At 49.1% G+C, this 17,838-nt stretch overlaps 1 protein-coding gene across 1 annotated transcript in view; it reads right to left on the reverse strand.

The window, feature by feature from the left end:
- The window catches only part of SHCBP1L (SHC binding and spindle associated 1 like), a 130,849-nt gene that overhangs the window by 32,723 nt on the left and 80,288 nt on the right, over positions 1 to 17,838 (reverse strand). The window contains exons 6-7 of the mRNA XM_040408804.1: positions 9,440 to 9,545; positions 770 to 923 (exon numbers count right to left, since the gene is read on the reverse strand). Of these exons, the coding sequence (XP_040264738.1) occupies positions 770 to 923; positions 9,440 to 9,545 (260 nt within the window). The remainder of the gene's footprint in view (positions 1 to 769; positions 924 to 9,439; positions 9,546 to 17,838) is intronic.

The following is a 17,838-nucleotide window of genomic DNA, read 5'->3' on the forward strand; positions in this document are numbered from 1 at the left end:
CCAAACACTGGGACTAGCAAGCTAGAACCAAAACCTATTGCTTAGGCAGAGAATGAGACAAACAGCACAGCATATATAACAGAAGCTGATTAACACATTAGAAACAGCCTAGTAGCTGCACAGAGAACCAAAGAAGGATTTAACCCTTCCAATACTGCAGAATGAGGTGAAGTTTAATGAAGGGTATCCCCAACAACCATACAGGGCACCAGCACCCAGCCCGCTGCTGGATGTCAGACCTGAAGTAGTGGGGCAGCGGTGGGCACAGGCCACCAATGTAACACTACCAGATATAGGTGATGATGTACATGGTTATTGGCTCCAATCCAATAAAGAATGAATGGAGCAGGGTGGGGCGCATGCCTGACCAGCTACTCCATCAAGATAGGGGCACGGACCACCGTTCTCAGTGGGACAGCTTGAAGTTATCAGAATAACTCTTTAAACAGATTTATTTAGTCACCTTTCAAATTCTACTCCACAGCAAAGAGGATCCACACCTACTGCTTCCACACTTCCAATTAGGACTATAATTCACTGTTACCAGATAACAGGGTGTAATTATTTTAAATAAATGATAAGAGCTGTTCATGGTATCGGTAGCTCTGAACAGGTTTTTTTTAGTTCCCAGAGTTCCATGCATGTTTAGGGTAGGTGGTACATTTTTAAGAGGACATTACCATATTACTGGGGATTCCTGAACCATTAGAAAGCATATTGTACAAGATTATAGGGAGACCATTTTAAACATTAAATTTGCAAAGTTAACCTTTAATGGTGATGTCTTCTGTCAACATAGCCATTGCTTCAGCCTTATATTCCCCAGGAAAAATCACTATAGTATCCCCACAATAACTATTCTCTAAAGCAGTATCCAAATTATTATGCTGCTGAATTAGTGTGTCTGGAGCATATTCTTTCACCTATAAAAAAAAATGACCAATGTAAAGTTTATGTAACACACAAGAAAATCAAAAGTTCTAAGTATCTAAACAGTCCAGTAACATCATACTTGCTATATTACTACCATGCCCATATTAAAATGACCCAACATTTTTTTTTCTTGAGCAATGAGTTGAGAACCTGTTTCAATTTTGCAGCGTTGTACTGCACTGCCAAAGTCAACATTCAAGGGTGAAGACCAAGGTTAACATTCAAGGGGTAAATTCTGGTTGAATATCAGGCGTTTGTTATAGTTATACTCAATCCAAGGCAGTAACCGTATGGCTCAGGAGAGAGAGTAAAGGGGTTTATCCAGTATTTTACTATTGATGACCGACACCCACACCCTTCCAATCGGCTCTTCCCAAGTAGCCCCAGTTCAGGAAGTCAGCATTAGAACTACACAACAATGTCCATTGTGTAGTGAATGGAGCTGGCCCTGCTACCATTTTCTTCACTGTGCAGCATCAATGGCATGCTGATTTTAATATGTGGGGTTTTTATGTTGCCAAAGTGACAACTGTAGTGGTGTTTTGGCTGGATGCTACATCTGTCAATCAGAGCAGAGAGGAAAGGCTGTGAAGCAAAGGGCACTTCACTGTGAAGCTCCACCATAAGCACTTGAGAGAAGAAACTGGCAGAATAAAACTTCATATTCACACATATTGATACCTGATGATAATAGCTCCACAAAAGGTATGTTTGTCCTGCTCTTCTCAGCCCCTACCTTTACCATCAGATTACATCAGATTACAACCCACATATACAGCATGAAAAAAATACCTTTGGTGCCCTTTGTGGGGTTTCCATTCCCCAGAAAAGAAAGTTTTTGTCAATATGCGCTAATGCAATCGCTCATCCCCATACTGATTCACTGTTTGCCAGTGGCAGATTGTGATTAGACAGCACGATCGGTTGATCGATTTTATAGTTTGAAAGTAATCAGTGGCAGTTTTACTTTGCCAGATCATGGCTAACGAGTGTTACTATGCATGCTTGTTAGCGATGATCTGCACGATCTACCCATGTAATATAAGCTTTAGACTTATAATAATTCATTGTGAACTATAAACATATGGAAAAGATAAGAGAACATTTCTTAGCATAGTATCAGATAATATTCAATGTATAGTAATGGATTTGAAGACTTAAGCCTGTATTAGACGGGCAGATTTTCTGCCAGATAATCATTAGCGTCCATCTGGCAGTGTAATACTGCCGCTGATTACCCGATGAACGAGAAAACACTCGTTCATCGGATAATCCAAATTTTTTGACAAGTTTAAAACACGAGATTTTTGTATAACTTACCAGTAAAATCTCTTTCTCGCTCTTTCCTTGGGGGACACAGAAGACCTTGGGTATAGCTCATCTCCATAGGAGGCGTGACACTAAGTGAAAACTGTTAAGCCCCTCCTCCACAGCTATACCCTCAGCCTGGAGAGAGAGACTGCCAGTTGCGTGTCCAACTAGTGAGAAAAGGCAAAGTCCAACAAGGAACCAACAAGCCAACTACCCAACGGGTAACAAAAACTCGGAAACCGTGCAAAGAAAAACAATGAATGGGTGGGTGCTGTGTCCCCCAAGGAAAGAGCGAGAAAGAGATTTTACTGGTAAGTTATACAAAAATCTCGTTTTCTCGCCCAGCTTCCTTGGGGGACACAGAAGACCTTGGGACGTTCAAAAGCAGTCCAAAAGGGGGAGGGACCACAGCTCCAAGGTGAAGCACCCGAAAGGCATCAATGAACCGCCGCCTGCAGACCCAGGCGGGCCAAGGCAGCATCTGCCAAAGCCAGAGTATGCACCCTGTAGAACTCGGTAAGGCGTGCAAGGCAGACCTGTGGCCGCCTTGCCCAAATGCATGGCCGAAGCCCAATGCCTCCGGCCCAGGAGGCACCGACCGCTCTGGTGAAATGAACGGTGACACCAAAGGCAGAATCCTGCCCTTGGTGCGGTAACCTCAGCAATAGCCAATCTGATAAAGCGGAGGAAAACCACCCTGGAGTCCGTAAACCCTATGCACGGACCTCCTGGAAACCCAAGAGGCCGAACGTCGACAAGAGTCGGAGATCTCCAAGTAAAAACGGCAAGGCCCAAACAACGTCCAAATCGGTGAAGTGTTGAAGCGAAAGGCAAACACCACCTTCAGAAGGAAGGAAGGAAGAAACGGGATGTAGAACAGCCCTGTCCTGGGAAAAGACAGAAGGCTCGGAACAAAAAGGGGCCATTCAGGCACCCGTCAGAGACACGACTGATACGGAAACACAACCGTACAGGACAGAAGGGGTAGAGAGAACTTCTGTAACGGCTCCAAGGACAAGATTGGAGCGCCGAGAGCTCAGTATGTAGTCCCCAGGGCGGTACCGAAGGACAGTACAGAGGAACCAAAGAGCCACTCCGAGGAAGAAGGTCTTGACAGGCCCAGAGGACCGGGGAACGCTGGAAGAGGAAGAACAGCGCCGACACTTGACACCTCAAGTAAAGCAGTCCCAGTCCCAGGTCCAGGCCGGACTGGAAAAAAGACAGAACCATGGGGAGAGAAAGTCAGAGTGGGGAATGCACAGCTTCCCACAGAACCCCAGACAAAAAAAACCTAAGTCTTACGACAGATCCTGGACGAAACACAGCCAGGAGCGGACAGTAGCAAACCCGCTGGAGTCGTCTGGCAAGCGGGCGAAAACCCAATGTGATCAGGCGCAGACCAGTAACACGGGCAGAATGGTCGACAAAACTGGTCCCGTCGGCCCCCGAGCAAAGGTAGTCCCCCCAAATTACCGAGAAGGTAAGTCTACAGCAGGACCATTGTCTTAGAATGGACCACGCAATCTGCACTCAGCGGGAGGACAGAACGCGGTAGACTCGGTAAATAGGTACACAGCTAATACAGCCAGTGTGAACAAGGGAGACAGTACGAGGCCAAAAGGAATACCGGAACCATCCACATGAACAACCATGCTCTCCCCAGAGGGGAGGACAGTGAAAGAACAGCCTCTGAAGCCTGGCGGGGCAGAAGCCACATCGGAGTGATCTGTACCGAGCGGGAGCCAAACAGAGCCGGCGAGATAAGGTAGTCGAGACAGAGGCCGGCATAAGACCCTCCAACCGAAAGGAGTAGGAGTGGGCAACAGGGAAGCCATAGGACAGCTCAAAAGCAGAACCCCGCTACACTGTGAGACGCCCGGTTCACCGCCTCGCAGAAGGCGAATACCCTGAAGAATCCAAGGCGGAGGTCCTCCGGACCTGGGTAATTGAGCACCCAAGAGAAGTTGGGTGACCTTCCCGAGAAGAGCGGCCCAAACCTGGTAGCAGATCAGACTGAAGCGTAGAGGCGCCAAGAGGAAGGACTCATACCACACTGCATCCGAAAAGGAGGAAATTGCAGCAGGCAAGGGAACCGCAGTCCTGCCAGAGCCAACGAAGAATTCGAGGGGCGCTGCAGACAACAGCACTCTCGACCACGTGACCACTAGCGCAGGGAAGCAATGCCGCGGAAGGAAGAATGGGCACGCATCTAGGACCCACGAACACTCCCTGGGATGAAAGGCCAACTAAATGAATGAGTACCACCCAGCTCGGTGCAGCAGAGAGCAATAGAGCCTGTCCGGGTCAGGTGGACAGAATGAACTCCTTAGAGACGAGTGCAAGGCTTGCGGCAAGCATCGTATCCCAAGAAAACAAAAGTATGCCGCAGGAAGCAGGTGAGGCATACGTACGAGCAGCCCCGTAAGCAGTGAGAAGGCCAACCCACCTACAGGAGGAGAAGGCATACACGGCCCAAACAACGCACAAGAACGTCCGCTCACTGCAAAAAAGTTACTCAGCGAAAAAGGGGGCTCGCCACAGAGTGCCACAGCATGTACGGAATTGCAAAGTGCAACCTGAAAGGGAGTTATGCACAAGCCTAGTATAGCATGCGATGGAACGCAATCAGTCCGCCCCGAAAAGGGGGGAAATTGTATCTGGCAAACTGCAGTCGGCAAGAGTGCAAAGGCCCGTCCCAAAAGGGAGTGATGCCTAAGGCCGTACCTACTTCAGAGAAGCAGGACATACCCTATAATCCAGCAGGAACGCAGGAGGTCCACCTAGTGAAAGGGGAACATGCACAGGGTTATCCTAGCATTAAGTGAGTGTGCAATAATACACCCAACACTGAACTTAGTGAGAGTGCAACTACTCTGCCAATGAAGGGGGACATGTACAAGTCCAGCACAGCCATACAAGGACAGCCGTGAATCTCATGAGCGTGCCAAATTCTGCCCATGGAATGAGGGGTGGTCACGCACAAGGCCAGCACCGTATCCAATGGGAGTGCAAGCGTTCCACCCATGTTAGAGGGCCATTCTCATGGCCAGCAGTGTATCCGGTGAAAGTGTAGCATGCCGCCCAGAAAAAGGGGTGGTAATGCACATGGCCAGCATCTCATCCAGGGAGAGTGCGAGCACCCCGCCATGTATGGGAGTCATACACATGGCCAGCAACGTACTGGCGAGAGACAAACACAGTCAGTAAGAATGTGTGTATGTCGCCTGAGGAAGGAGGCATGCCCCTGGCTGGCAGCAAATCCAGCGAGAGTGCGTACACCGCCCACGGAAGAGGAGTCATGCATATGGCCGACAGCGGATCCAGCGAGAGTGCAAGCACCCTGCCATGTATGGGGTACATGCACATGGCCAGCAACGTACCTGCGAGAAAACAACCACAGACAGAGGGATGTATGTATGCTGCCTGAGGGAAGGAGGCATACCCAAGGCCGGCAGCGAATCCAATGAGAGTGCAGCATACCGCCTATGGAAGGGGGTATGCCTATGGCCGGCAGCGAAACCAGTGAGAGTGCAGCATAGTAACATAGTACATAACATAGTACATAAGTACATCATAGCACATCAGTGAGAGTGCAGCATTCCGCCTATGGAAGGGGGTCGTGCACATAGCCAGTACCGTATCCGGTGAGAGTGCAGTATTCCGCCTAAAAAGGGAGTCATGCACATGATCGGCAACAGATCCAGTGAGAGTGCTGCGTTCTGCCCATGGAAGGGGGTCACGCACATGGCCGGCAGCGAATCCAGTGAGAGTGCAGCGTTTCGCCTAGAGAAGGGGGTCACGCACATGGCCGGCAGCAAATCCTGAGAGAGTGCAGCGTTCCGCCTATGGAAGGGGGTCGTGCACATGGCCAGTACCGTATCCGGTGAAGGTGCAGTATTCCGCCTAAGAAGGGGGTCATGCACATGGCCAGCCGACAGCCAGGGAGAGTGCAGTATCCCGCCTAGGAGAGGGGGGGGGGATGCACATGGCAGGCACCATAACTGGAGAGATGATGAATGCTGCCTACGGAAGGGCCGCATGCACTTGGCCAGCGCCGTAGCCTGGAAGAGAGCAAGAAAACCGCCTAAAAGGGGAAATGCCCTAGCAGCGACGCAGGCTGGGAGCGCAACACCATGCCACCTGTGGAAAGAGGGCATGCAGACATGCAGCACTACTGATGAGGCTGCAGCGTGCTGCGCAGTCCAATAGAAATCAGTTATCTATTATTCTTTTTTTTTAATTTTTTTATTTTATTTATTTATTTTAAACACAACCTCTCTAAGGCTAAAGGGGAGCCACCATATAGGGGCACAGATCGTCTGAGATACAGGAAAAAAGGGGGGCCAACCATACAGGCCCATTGTGAGCCGGCCTGTACCCAAAGGGTTAACCGGAATCCGGCCTGGAGGCGGCGCTGCGATCCCCTGGGGGCGGAGGAACCCCCAGGCGGGAAGAATTCGCGCCCGGAGAAGTTCCCGCCCCCTCCACCAGAGGCCGGAATTTTGCGGCCTAGTAGGCCGCGAAGCCGGGGTCTAAATTTGCGGCGCCCGGCCCGTTAAGTACCGCCGGTTTGAGGCGGAGTGGCGCTTCAAACCGGCCGCGGGTGCCCACCCCGCGGGCCGGTCAGAATTGCGGCCCAGCAGGCCGCGAAGCCTGGGACAAAATTTGCGGAGCCCCGCCGACCGGCACCGACGGTCGGACGGGGCCTGCTGGGGCATAGAGGTCAAGCCCAATGCCGGCCGCGGGAGCCCACCCCGCCGGCCGGAAGAGTCAGGGGGCCGGAATGGCGGCTTGCCGGCCGCGGGAGCCCACCCCGCCGCCGGAATTGTCAGGGGCCCGGAATAGCGGCTTGCCGTCCGCGGGAGCCCACCCCGCCGCCGGAAGAGTCAGGCGCCCAGAATGGCGGCTTGCCGGCCGCGGGAGCCCACCCCGCCGGCCGGAAGAGTCAGGGGCCCGGAATGGCGGCTTGCCGGCCGCGGGAGCCCACCCCGCCGGCCGGAAGAGTCAGGGGCCCGGAATGGCGGCCTAGCAGGCCGCGGAGCCTGGGCTAAAAATTTTTGCTGCGCCCGGCCGCACCGGAATATTAATGCTGGCCGGAGGCGAGGCCTTACTCCACAGCCTCAGGCCTTGAGCAACCCTCCGGTAAGGAGATGGGGGGACCCAGAGACCGGGTGCCCGTGCGGATAGAGGAGCAGCTTCTGCAGCTAGCTGTGGGGAGACAGCCACTAGCTGCATGTCCTATGGGGGCCAGGAAAGGGGGGGGGGGGGAGGCAGGGAGCAGATTGTCGCTCTGCGGCACCCCAGGGGCCAGCCTAGGTCCAGCAGGGGAAGGGTCCAGAGGCCCAGTATGGGGGTCAGGCACGCAGGAGACCAGGGTGGGGGGGGGACGTAGGGCTGGAGAAGCCACTCTCTCACCTAGCCGTCTTCACCCTCGGTCCATTCCAGCAGGGTCGCCCCTTCAGCTGCTGGCACCACAGTGGCAGGACGCTGGAAGAGGGACTTGGCGTGCGGGCGACCCTTGCGCTGGCGGGATGTAGGGGAGCTGGGCTGCCCTGATCCACCTTGCCTTCTGTGGGGGAGGCAGCAGTGCGGGTGACCGGCACTGGCGCAGCTCAACCCCGGGAGAACAGAGAGGTCTAGTGCGTCTCTGTTGTCCCTGATGATCTGGAACAAAAAGAAAAGAAAAAAGTAAAAATCTAAAATTTAAACAAGGAGAAAACAGCCCTGCAGAGCAGGGAGTGTCTTGCCTCCTTGGACACTAAGCAAAAAACTGGCAGTCTCTCTCTCCAGGCTGAGGGTATAGCTGTGGAGGAGGGGCTTAACAGTTTTCACTTAGTGTCACGCCTCCTATGGAGATGAGCTATACCCAAGGTCTTCTGTGTCCCCCAAGGAAACTGGGCGAGAAACTATCATTTTCAGGTGGCAGCTTGTGGTGTCTAATCACTATTTGCTGCCGGCAAACAATGATTCAGTATAGGAAAGAGCGATGGTATAACGATCGCTCCTCCCTATACTGAGGAGATCGCGGCATGTAATATCAGCAGTTTTCTCCGCTAGCGAGCAGGAGATTGCTGGGAAAGAACGCTTCCCACCTGACAATCGCCAGCAGAATCGGGCTGTGTAATACAGCCTTTAGAAGTAAGTATATATGTAATTTCACTGTAATCTCAAGATGGAATAAGATCAAAGTATTCTTGTAGATTAAAGACTTGGCAATAACATGCAAAGACAATCTGTACCATCTATAGCCAATAGGATACTGTACTGCATTTACAAGGCATATACTCAGGAAGAAAAGTATAATTTGTCTTTATATAAAGTACCAGTGTGACATACTTTCCCTTCTAATCTGGACAAAAAACTATTATTAGTGTTATAATGTAAATTACTTTGAAAAAGCTTGCAACTCATGGCTGAAACTGGCCTCTGTATTAAAATATCAAGGCTTCTTATCATTCCCGAACTGTCAGGGACTACAAAAGATTCAAGGTATAAAAATGGTAATAAACTGACAATGTATTTATAGTGTGAGGTACAGATTGCATGTAACTCAGCGGTTATCTTTTCTGAATGTGATTATTTCTTGATACATAAAATTCACCTGCCCATAGAGGTTTTTACACGTTTTACATGCAGAGCTTATTGTTTAGAAAAAGAAAGGCTAACCTAAGCATCAGTCCTAGGTGGGACAATCACTGATCACTACTAACAGGTTCTTAAATTCCATTTTTCTCCTCACCCAATCGACTATAGGAAGTAAAGAGTTTGTATAGAGTGTCAGTCCTAAATCTGCCCTGCTGCTCCATACAAACTCTAAGGCTGGGTTCAGACCTGAGCATATTTCATATGCGCGTTTAACACGCGTTTGTGTCGCGCGTTTTTGTCCATAGTCAACGCGCGTATTACGCGCGTTTGTGTGATTAACAGCAGTGTCCTATGGCTGCAAACGCGCGACAAAACGCCCAAAAGAAGCTCAAGAACTTTTTTGAGCGTAGGGCGTTTTTCAGCGTGTTCAAACGCGCTGTAAAACGCTCAAGTGAGAACCAGGGCCATAGGGAAGCATTGGTTTCATGTGTTGAGCGTTTTACAGCGCGTTTGAACGCCATGTAAAACGCTCAAGTGTGAACCCAGCCTAAAGGAGTTAGGAAAACCGCCAAGTATTTCTGCTATATGGTAGTTCACACTTAGTTCTTACCATGTTTGCAGTCATTATTTTTGCCACAACATGTGTCACAACTTCTCCTGAATTTCTTGGACCTTTTTTACGTCTTAGAACTCTTGGGAAAAATGGTCCATGAGCTCTGTAATTTTTAAGCAGTGAAATGATTAATAAAGCAATGTTTATACATAAAAACAAGCAATAAAAATCCATGATTTAAAAAACAAAACAAAAAAAAACTAACAAAAAACACTTCTTTTAAAGTGGATTTTGGCACATTTTCCATACAGAATTCTGCGTACAAAACTGCTTAACATGAGCATTCCACTGAGAGAAAAGCAGAAGAGGGCAACAAGAGGGGGAAAGGCGCTCATAGGATGGTATGTACGTTAAAGGAAGGTTCGTATGGGATGATTAGGCTCACCTTGTGTGGTTGTGCGAGCGTAGGGACAACACTAGTGTACGTAGGTGATAGTGGGAGGTCGGTGCTGCTAGTGTCGTCTAGTCCTCACTTTGATGGGTTGCCAGCCCTTGTGAGGTGAACAGTAATATTGGAAGGGATGGAGCCCGTGTAAAGGTCCACACCCTTGGTGGAGACACTATATCGGCGCAACTAGACGACCAGGTGAGTATTCGATTCAAACGTCTCTTTATTCAAGGTTGACAACGCGTTTCGGAGCAGATAATACTCCTTTTTCAAGTCTAAAAAACATGTGTATATACAAGCGTGTGAAAAGAAGTGCAAATACAAAACAATAAAGACAGCTAAAATGGTTAATAATCATGATAAGATCGAGGATAAGGTTAGTGTTTGATCAGTCTTAGTTACGAAAAAAACTATTCATAATAGTTAATAATTGATTATAGTTAATAATAGAGGGAAAAGCAAAAAATGTGCAGGTGTTAATATGGATTAAAATATCAATATATAAATACATAAATAGAGGAATAAATAAATAAATAAAATATATATACACATCAGTATGTGGCAAAAATTTAATGGAGGCAATTGCGTTAAAAAAAATCTGGGGTAAATGCCTAAATGTATACCGAACATACATATATAAATATATATACACACACACACACACAAGTTGTATATGCATGTATGTTAGTGTGAGGAATACCCAAGGGAAACCATAGCACGCTGTTTAAAACCAGCCGGTCCACCTATTTATAGCCCTATTTTTCTCCCCAGCTACCCTTCTCCCGTCCAGTCCCCTCCAGTACGTGTTCCTTACTAGGTTACCCCTCATCCAGTCCCACCCACCCTCCCTTTTCCATTGCCATTTCTCCCTGCCATCACACCTCATGCAATCATAACTTGTTAATCCTTATTTTTGTAGCTCTCCGTTTTTTTTTCTCTCTCTCTCCCTTTCATGCCCAATAGTCGTTTTCCCTTTCTCTTTTTCACATCCTCAATCCCCCTCCCTACGTCCTCCATCACACCAGCCCCCTCCGTACTGTCACTAACCTGCCAAATCAATGTACATGTTCCTCTCCCTCCCACCATCAAACAACCTCAGTTCACTCCCCCTGTTCCTTTTCAAAAATTGGCGCGCTCCGTCCAGCTTGCTATCGTGCCCAGCATCATTGGAAGCAGGACGAACCTACGATCATTAGCTACCGGCACAAAAGGTAACTTCCATCACCCCATTTTCCCCACTGCTCCTTCCATCAGCCCTGGGTTAACTGTCTGAACTCCCATCACCCCCTCTGCACCCATACTGACATTCTCCCCCACGGCTGCGTGGCTATCACAGCGTGCCTCCCGCTGCCTAGCGGAGAAGATGCGAGACCACTCAGTCTCTCCTCCGGCACCCGAACTCCGCCACCCGCCTCTTCCACCATATCACTGTTCTTTTTCTCTCCCCCCCCAGTGTGCATCACGCTGCGCAAAATAAACATAAAAAGGAGATTTTTGTATAACTTACCAGTAAAATCTCTTTCTCGCTCTTCATTGGGGGACACAGGAACCGTGGGTATAGCTATGTCCTCTAGGAGGCATTGACACTAGATAAAGCTGTTGGCTCCTCCCCTGGCAGCTATACCCCTCCAGCCTGGAGAGAGAGCTTCAGTTTGTGTACAAGCAGTAGGAGAAGCAAGCCAACCAAAGAAAAAACATGGAACACCAACCATGCCAAAAGGCCCAGCGGGGTTCAAACCAGCAACTGCCATAACTGTGGTCGAACAACAATAATGGGTGGGCGCTGTGTCCCCCCAATGAAAAACGAGATTTTACTGGTAAATTATACAAAAATCTCCTTTTCTCGCCCATATTCATTGGGGGACACAGGAACCGTAGAACGCTCAAAAGCAGTCCACAGGGAGGGAAAACCACAGACCCATGGAAGCAATTGTCCCTGCAGGCATCTAAGAAACTGCCGCCTGCAAGACCATGCGGCCTAAAGCCGCGTCCGCCGATGCAAAAGTATACATCTGGTAAAAGTTTGTGAATGTGTGTAAGGAGGACCAAGTAGCCGCCTTACATAACTGTGCAGCCGAAGCGCGATTCCTCCGAGCCCAAAATGCAGCCACCTCTCAGGTGGAGTGAGCCGTGACACCTAAGGGCGGAACTCTGCTTGGGCGTGGTATGCTTCAGCAATTGCAGACCGAATCTAGCGGCGATCGCCACCTTGGAAGCCGCCAATCCCTTCAAGGACCCTTCAGAATGACTAAAAGGGGCCCGTACGGCGGAAGGGACCGCGGAGGTGGCTAAATAGATCTTCAGAGCTCTGACAACGTCCAAATGGTGTAACTCCTTAGGGTGTGAAGGAGAAAGACACAGTGAGGGAAGGACAATTTCCTCGTTAATATGGAAGTCAGAGACCACCTTCAGAAGAAAAGAAGGGACAGGCCGGAAAACCACCTTGTCCCTATGAATAACCAGGAAGGGTTCTCTGCCGCCAACTCAGACACCCGTCTGATGGAAGTGATAGCGACCAGAAAAACTACTTTCCAAGACAGGAGTCAGAGAGAAATCTCCCGGGGGGAGCCTGGAGCGCTGTGAGGACTAAATTCAGATCCCTGAAAAAAAGTCCTTACAGGCCCCAGAGCCTCAATTGCCTCCAGTAAATTTTAGCCACATACTGATGTGTATATATATTTATTTTTTTCTCTATTTATTTATTTATATATTGATATTTTAATCCATATTAACACCTGTACATTTTTTGCTTTTCCCTCTATTATTATTAACTATAATAAATTATTAACTATTATGAATTGTTTTTTCGTAACTAAGACTGATCAAACACTAACCTTATCCTCGATCTTATCATGATTAACAATTTTAGCTGTCTTTAAAGGGATTCTGTCATGAGATTTGAGGCCTATAACCTAAACATATGGCCAGGTGCCTACTAATACCCTGAATCCGAAACTGACCTTATTAAATGTGCCTGTGGCTCTATTAACATATAAAACAGGTTTTTATAACCTATCATTCACCTACCTAATGTGTCCAAGGGGACGTCGCTTCATACAGGGTGCCCGGCTACAGCCATGTCCGTCTGGTGCCCAGCGCCGCCTTCCCACTAGAAATCGCCGCCCTCCCTTTCTATAGAGCCACCTTCCTCACCTCAGCGCCGCCTCCCTCACCTCAGCGCCGCCTACGAAATCGTCCGCTCTCCTCAGCCAGATCCCGCGCGTGCGCACTAGGTATAACCTGATGCGCCCGTGCGGACTCCTGGCAGCGGCCTCGTTGAGCGAAGTGCACATGCGCCGTCTGGCGCACTTCGCTCAAACCTGCCTTGACTGCCCTATTGCAGCCATCCTCTCACAGCCGCACGGGATCTGGCTGAGGGGGCGGACGATTTCGGAGGCGGTGCTGAGGTGAGGAGGGCGGCGATTTCTACTGGGAAGGCGGCGCGGGGCACCAGACGGAGATGGCTGCAGCCAAGTACCCTGTATGAAGCGACGTCCCCTTGGACACATTAGGTAGGTGAATGACAGGTTATAAAAACCTGTTTTATATGCTAATAGAGCCACAGGCACATTTAATAAGGTCAGTTTCGGATTCAGGATATTAGTAGGGACCTGGCCATATGTTTAGGTTATAGGCCTCAAATCTCATGACAGAATCCCTTTAATGTTTTGTATTTGCACTTCTTATCACACGCTTGTATATACACATATGTTTTTTAGACTTGAAAAAGGAGTATTATCTGCTCCGAAACGCATTGTCAACCTTGAATAAAGAGAAGTTTGAATCTAATACTCACCTGGTCGTCCAGTTGCGCCGATATAGTGTCTCCACCAAGGGTGTGGACCTTTACAGGGGCTCCATCCCTTCCAATATTACTGGGATAAAAGGGAATATGCATCATGGAAAAAAACAATGAATATGTCACGACTATGACTGATCCAGACAGGTCTGGGAGGAGAAGGTCGCAGCGACTTGCTACTCGCGATAGCTTGTGAGTTTGCTCCGTGGTTCAGGGTATGTCATCTGGGTTTTGCCTTGTGAACCTTTTTGTCCTGACTGGGAGTTTGTAGGCATCCTCCTCAGGTGAGTCCTGTCTGCCACTCCCAGCTACTATATTAGTTTCACTTTCACGTGCAGTCATTGCCAGATATAGTCCTTACTTCCAGTGCTACTCTGACCTTGGAAGGAGATCATTTGATGGTGTTGCTGTGGAGCTCTTGTCCGGCGTGGACTGTCGTGTTTGTGATCGCCTTCTCTGCTCGTGACTGGATAAGTCTATCTTTGCTATAGATTGTTTGTTGCTGTCTTCCCCTGCTGTTCTCCTAGACGTGAGTGATGGTGACTAGCGCTCCCATCGGCCTTTCCCCAGTCCAGTCTTGGTAGGGCGACTGAGGGTTTAGGCATCCAGCTCGCCGCACGGGTTCACACCCCGTCTAGGGTATCAGGGTAGACAGGTGCCAGCTTAGGGTTAGTCAGGGGTGGCCATTCTATTTCCCATCCGTAGATAAGAGTCCCCCTTCCCCTCCGTCTGGTGCGACACGACTGCTGCTGGGATAGCGGTCGTGACAGTATATCTGGCATTTAAAAAAAAAATTTAAAAAAAGTGACATTTCTTTTTTTTTTTTTTTTTGCTTGCTGTTTTGCTTTGTATTTTGTCTGTTCCACTATGAATCCGGTTTCGGTTTTGGCGAAACAATTACAGGGGTTATCCCTTGAAGTGGCAGGATTAAAAGCAACAGTGCTGCAGCAGCAATCCTTGGGTTCCACCGTTGCTATGGGAAACCAAGGTACTCTTGAGCCAAAAGTGGCTTTACCTGATAGGTTCTCTGGAGGGAGAGACCAATTTGTAACCTTCAGAGAAGCTTGCAAGTTGTTCTTCAGGTTACGCCCTAGATCCTCCGGCGGTGAGGAACAACGGGTGGGCATTGTAATTTCTCTCCTGCAAGGAGATCCGCAGGCTTGGGCTGTCTCCCTACCATCAGACTCTCCGGCTGTCACGGCTGAGGATGGGGGAAATCCTCAGCCGTGTAACGCCAGATCATGTTATGGCCTACTCGGCCAGGAGAACAGGATAGGGAGCAGGTCACCTCCTAACAGCGTCCCTACCCTGACCCTAACTCCTAACTGCATGGGCCGACCTTAAAGGTAGGAGGACCCATGCGCAGGAACCTCGGATCCCTAACTCACCCTCCGTCCGGTCCCTGCGCTAGGAGTCAGAGTAAGACGCCCCACTCCTCCTAGGCACGGAGGAGCAGGAGTCTCAACGGCCAAGCTGTTGGGAAAATGGGGGAACACAAACAGTCCTATGGATATGGCAGGTAATGTGAACTAGTTCCACTTACCTGCCACAGCCTTGCTGACTGGATCCCTGTGCAGGCAAGCTGAAGTCCAGACAAGATTCAATGAACCCAGCAAACACACAACCACACACAGGAACCCAGATCCATAGCTGCACAAATATACAACAGGAACAAATCAACTGATCATAACATAACATAGTGTATAACAATTTATGATCACAAGGGTGGCCCACACTGGCAGATGGAAAAGACCAGGAGAGTTCCTCCAGCTTACAAGGCTGGAGTACCCCTCAGAAGTCTGTCTAAACTGAGGCTTTATAGCCCAGGCAGCCACACCCACAAACGGACACACCCAGTGCACACACACACTAGGAAGGAGATTAACCCTTCCAACACCAGGGAAGGGAAAACACCACTAATAGGAGACGTGCACACAATAACATAAAAAGCAAGTGCACACATACACACAAAACACAAAACCGCATGCACAACATAGCAAGCTGCAATGGCACAGCTCAGACTGCTACGCTGCCACATACATACTGTTGCCAGCGGCAACCACAGGTGAGGCAAATACCACAGCCCTCACCTGTGATTGAACACCAAAGAAAACCGCTGACAACCGCATGCGGTTCAGGAGTCACGGTCATAGCCATGGCCGTGACACTGGCCTTACGATCAGTGGAGGAGTTTTTTGAAGCCCTGGGTCTCGTATATGATGACCCGGACAGGGTCTCACTGGCTGAGTCTAAGCTACGTAGACTTCGGCAAGAGAACCGGTCTGCTGAACTATATTGTTCCGAATTCCGTAGGTGGGCTACTGATACGTTATGGAACGACTCGGCCCTTAGGAGTCAGTTCTGCCAGGGGTTGTCTGAAAAATTAAAAGACGCGCTGGCGGTATACGAGGTCCCTGGGTCTCTTGAGGCTGCTATGTCTCTGTCCATAAGAATCGACAGACGACTCAGGGAGAGACTATTAAATTTTACGGAGGCCTCTATAGGGCAGGGATCGGTCTGTTATGGTCCAGTCGAACCAATACAAATAGGGGGCGCCACTAGACGGGTGAATCCTCCTAAGTTCCGCCGTAGGTCAGAGGTTTGTTTTCGTTGTGGGGGGAGGGGTCATTTTGTAAAGGTTTGTCCCTCAGAACCCAAGAGACCACAAACTAAGGAGCCGCCGGAAAACTAGAGTCCCCAGATTGTGTGGAGGAGAACAGTCTGGGCGTATTCGTTTCCTCCATACGCATGTCTCAGTTTTTGTTGTCCGCTACCGTTGAGGCGGGCAATAAGACTGAGATCTGTTCCGTCTTTTTGGACAGTGGGGCGGGGGTCAACTTGGTGGACTCACGGTTTGCTCAGGCTCTGGGTTTAATTTCGGAACCGGTATGCAGAACTATTCCTGTGTTTGCCATCGACTCCTCCCCTCTTACTCAGAGAGAGTTAACTCAGATCATCCATAATATCCATCTGCAGGTAGGGGACCTCCATAAAGAGCATATCTCTTGTTATGTCCTGGACGGTCTTCCGGCTCCTATGGTATTGGGGCTTCCCTGGCTGGTGACTCACAATCTAGTGGTGGATTGGCAGGCCGGGGAGATTGTGGAGTGGAGTGAACATTGTAAGGACAACTGCTTGAGTAGTAGGTGCTCTACACTCTCTGTAACATCTTTACCTGCCTTTCTGTCAGATTTTATGGATGTGTTCTCTGAGAAGGGTTGTCAGGGGTTACCACCTCATCGTCCATATGATTGCCCGATTAATCTATTACCTGGGGCAAAACTACCTAAAACCCGGTTATACAATCTTTCCGGCCCGGAGAGGAAGGCTATGAAAGATTATATTTCGGAGAGTTTGGCTAAGGGACACATCAGACCCTCTTCTTCACCTGTGGCTGCAGGGTTCTTTTTCGTTAAAAAGAAAGATGGGGGCCTACGTCCTTGCCTGGATTTCCGGGAATTAAACCGGATAACTATCCGAGATCCCTATCCTCTTCCTCTCATTCCCGACCTCTTTAATCAGGTTGCTGGTGCTAAATGGTTCTCCAAAATGGATCTCAGAGGAGCCTATAACCTGGTTCGCGTCAAAGAGGGGGATGAGTGGAAGACGGCTTTTAATACTCCGGAAGGGCATTATGAAAATCTGGTCATGCCATTTGGTCTTACTAATGCGCCTGCGGTATTCCAACATTTTGTCAACGATATTTTTAGTCACCTTATCAGGAGATTTGTTGTGATATATCTTGATGACATCCTGGTCTATTCCCCGGATCTGGATACACATAAGATCCATGTGAGACAAGTGCTGCAGATATTAAGGGCCAACAAATTGTTTGCCAAGTTAGAAAAATGTGTGTTCGCCGTAAAAGAACTGGCATTTCTGGGGTATGTGTTGTCAGATTCAGGTTTCCGCATGGATCCGGAGAAAGTCCGGGCGATTATATACTGGGATCTGCCTGAGAACCTGAAGGCATTGCAACGCTTCCTGGGGTTTTCCAATTTTTATAGAAAGTTTATAAAAATCTATTCCTTGGTGGTCAAACCACTGACGGACATGACCCGAAAGGGATCCGATTTTTCCAAATGGTCACATGCAGCCAAAACTGCCTTTGCATCTCTGAAAGAGAGATTCACCTCGGCCCCTATTCTCATACAGCCAGATGTCTCGCTTCCTTTTATTGTAGAGGTTGACGCATCAGAGGTGGGGGTG

The sequence above is a fragment of the Bufo bufo genome, chromosome 9 (assembly GCF_905171765.1).
Source record: "Bufo bufo chromosome 9, aBufBuf1.1, whole genome shotgun sequence".
Lineage (NCBI taxonomy): Eukaryota > Metazoa > Chordata > Amphibia > Anura > Bufonidae > Bufo > Bufo bufo.